Here is a 3,333-nt window from a genome sequence, read left to right on the forward strand (position 1 = left end):
CGCGCGGGGCGCGCGGGGCGGCGCGAGGGCGCCAAAGGGGCCCTCGCCGTCGCCTGAGGCAGCTAGGTCCGCCAGCCGGGAGGGGCGCACCGCCGCCGCCGCCGCCGCCGCCGCCGCAGCCGCCTCCTGATCGTTGAACCCGCCGGCGTCCTCCCACAAGCCGCCGCCGTCGTCGCCGAACAGGCCGCCGCCGCCGCGCGCAGCTGGAAAGGGGGCGGCGGCGGCGCCGGACGCACGCATGCGCTTCGCGGGGCCGGCCCCTTGCTCCGCCTCTGGGAAAGGCAGGTCCTGGGGATCGAAGATGAGAAAGGGATTTGTCCATGAAAGGAACACGCACAGGATAGTGGGTGCGTCAGGCGGGAACAGATCTCTTGTCCGTTTCATGCTGAGTGGACCTGGCACAGGAAGCAAGCGAGACGGCCGCCACCACGCATGCCAGCACATAGCAGCCGGTGCATGTTGCAGCGGGCCCTCCCTAGCCGGGCGCCAGGCAGCTGCCCACCAGTTCCTCCAAGGGGTCGTAGTAATCGCACTCGTCCGCTGCTGCCGCTGCTGGCGCCGCCGGCCGCGCCGCTGCCTCGGCCGCAGGCGCCGCCATGGGCGCCGCCGGTTTCAGGCCCCATGCCCCCTGCTGCTGCTGCTGCTGCGGCGGCAGGGCCGCCGCCGGATCGCCGGGTTTGCTGCTGCCCGCCGCCGCCGCCTCGAAGTCGCCACCCCAATCGCCTTCGTCCTCCTCCTGCTCCTGCTCCGGCTGCTGCTGCTGCCGCTGCATCTGGTTGTAGTCGTCCAGATCTTCATCCATGAAATCATCATCGAAACCGCCGCCGCCACCATAACCACGGCCATACGCGCCGGCGCCCCCGCCGGCCCCATGCTGCCGCTGCAGGGGAGAGCCTCGGCCCTGCTGCTGGCCCGCCCCCCACGCCGCCGGCGCAGACCCCGAAGGGCCAGCAGGGTCTGCTGCAGGATGCGAAGCGGATGGCTGCGGCTCGGACTCGTTCGCGTGCATCAATAGCAGGTCTTCATCCCACACGCTCTCCACAAACGTGCCGGTCTCCAGCGCCGCCGCGGCCGCAGCACTTGGTTCGTGCGCGCCGCCGGCCGCGCCGCCGCCCTGCGACTGGGGCGGGCCCGCGGCGGCGGCCCCGCCGCCGCCGGCGCGCTGCGAGGGCCGCGGTGATTCGGGGTGCTGCCGCTGCGAGTCCATCAGCTGCATCAGCATCTCGTCCTCGTCAGCGTCGGCGTCGTCGTACCAGCCGCCGGCCAAGCCCTCGCCCGTCGTCGCTGCCGCTGACGCGACGGGCGCGGGCACCCCGCCGCCCACGCCCGCGCCGGCGCGCGGCGCGGCGCTCAGCGCGGCGGTGCTCTCGCTCGGCGCAGGACGTGGATTGGCAAGGGCAGAGGCCACAGCGGCATTGCCGCAGCTCGCGACTGAGGGCGGGACTGCACTACAACCAGCAGCAGCTGTCGCTGCTGCGCGTGTTGGCCCATTGACAGTGGTGCTGAGGCCTCCAGCCCCCTCCATCACGCCCGAGGCTACAGCCAAACACTGCTACGTAGTATATTCAACGTCTCTGGGCTGTGTCTTGGCAGGCCGCTCGACACGCGCGTCTCCCGCCTCAAACCGATCAGGCAATCTCCACCTCAATCATGTTGATTGGCTTTCCTAATATCAATTTACATCCGACAAAAGTCCGAAGGCAGGCGGCAGCAGCCGGTTGGGCAGGCCGATTTTGAATGCCACGCTGGTGACACCGGGTGTGGTGACTCCTCCTACAAGCTGCATACACCACAAACTAGACAAATTTCGCTCATTGATATCTTCGTAGCACGCTGTATCGTTCGCTGGTCACTGCGATCCAACATCAAAGTATCGGGTGGTGATCGGCGAGTTCAACGCATGCTCTCCGTTTCTTGGTGCATGCCGTGATTTTAAGGGATGCGGTCTCTTGCTGCCGGAGCGGGTGGCATCACGCGCCTCCTGCGGAGGTCCACGCCGCCTACGGCGTGGCCGCTAGCGCAGCAACAGCGGCCGCAGCGCCGCCGCTGCAGCGTGGCCGCAGCACCCGCTTCCCCTCCGACGCCAGCATCCCCGCTGGAGGCGCCCTTCCTCCTGACGCTCGAGCGCGCCGTCGGGGAGCGCGCCGGCAACGATGCCGAGCTGGCAGCCACCGGGCTGTTTGGCGCGGAGGTGTTCCCAGACCTGCCCATCTCCACCACATGGGACGGCCTCTACAAGGCCATGCTTAAGTGAGCGGTACAAAGCAGCACGTGCGCTACAGGCATGCAGGCCGCGGCACTCATGCGAGGGTACCGGTATGATTTGCATGCAGGCGCCTACTGGGGGCGCCGCCATTGGCTCCTGAACGCATGAACGCGAGCCAACGCCGCGGCGCCTCGCTCTGACCGGACAACTCGCACACACAAACAGGCACGTGACAGAATTTGGCTCAGGCCGCAGCGGCGCGGCGGCCGCCGCAGCGCCGGCGCCGGCGCCGCGAAGCAGCGGCGGCGCCGCGTGGCGCGTGGAGACCGTGGGGGCGCAGCTGCGGGACATGGCCGACCTCCACCGGCGCATCTGCGCCGCCTGTGGCCGCACCCCAGGGGGGGAGCCGCTCACCCGCGCCTCTGCGGCGCGCGCCAACCCCGAAGTCGGCGGCACCTCTGCTGCTGCTGCGGCGGCGGCAGCGGCGGGTGGCGGCGGCGTGGCCGGCGCGGTGCCGCCCGCGGACGCGCTGCTGTTTGTGTCTGGCAGCCACCCGGCGCGGCAGGTGCCGTTTGCAGACAGGTGAGAGCTGCACGCGGCCGCGCCGAGCCTCGGAGGGGCGGGCCGGGCAGCATGCAGCCGACCGGCTTGGTGAAGTGCAGGCGGCCGCCTGCCACGCATGGACGCATGACCACTGCAGGTCGCAGCAAGGCGGCGGTCGCGCATTTCTCAGCCAGCCCCGCGGGCGTCGCCGGCCTCCTGAGCCCCCGGCCCGCGCCCTCGTCTTCCCCAGGCTCCTCGCCAGCAGTGTGTCCCTGCTGCGCACCGCCGGCGCGCTGCGCGCGTCCGGCGCCATCCCAGCAACCACATCCCTCTGGGCCGTCGCAAACCCGGTCACGGAAGGCGACGCGTCGCGGACCGTCGCCAAGATTGACGCAGGCGCCGAGGTGATCCTGACTCAGCCGCCGCTCGACTGGCCCGCGTTCGAGCGGTGGTGGGGGGATGTGGAGAGGCGCGGGCTGCAGAGATCTGCGAAGATCCTGGTGGGGTTCCCCGCGATCTCGTCGGCAGCCAACGCTGCGTTCTGGATCGCGCTCGCCGGCGGCGGCGGCAGCGCGGAGGCGCGC

The 3,333-nt window shown here is 70.7% G+C and overlaps 2 protein-coding genes across 2 annotated transcripts; one reads left to right on the plus strand and one right to left on the minus strand.

Annotated features, from left to right (window-relative positions):
* Positions 1 to 475: 475 nt before the first annotated feature.
* On the minus strand, positions 476 to 1,652 carry MNEG_15427 (hypothetical protein; the record flags this gene model as incomplete). Its single annotated transcript, XM_014036101.1, has 2 exons — positions 476 to 1,366; positions 1,644 to 1,652. The coding sequence occupies 2 exons, from the start codon at positions 1,650 to 1,652 to the stop codon at positions 476 to 478; spliced, it is 900 nt and encodes a 299-aa protein (XP_013891555.1).
* Positions 1,653 to 1,939: 287 nt separating this feature from the next.
* MNEG_15428 (hypothetical protein) lies at positions 1,940 to 2,788 on the plus strand (the record flags this gene model as incomplete). Its single annotated transcript, XM_014036102.1, has 2 exons — positions 1,940 to 2,250; positions 2,432 to 2,788. Coding segments are annotated over 2 exons (668 nt in total), but the record flags the coding sequence as incomplete, so codon positions are not given.
* Between the last annotated feature and the right edge of the window lie 545 nt (positions 2,789 to 3,333).

This window comes from Monoraphidium neglectum (assembly GCF_000611645.1).
Source record: "Monoraphidium neglectum strain SAG 48.87 unplaced genomic scaffold scaffold05316, whole genome shotgun sequence".
Taxonomy (NCBI): Eukaryota; Viridiplantae; Chlorophyta; class Chlorophyceae; order Sphaeropleales; family Selenastraceae; genus Monoraphidium; species Monoraphidium neglectum.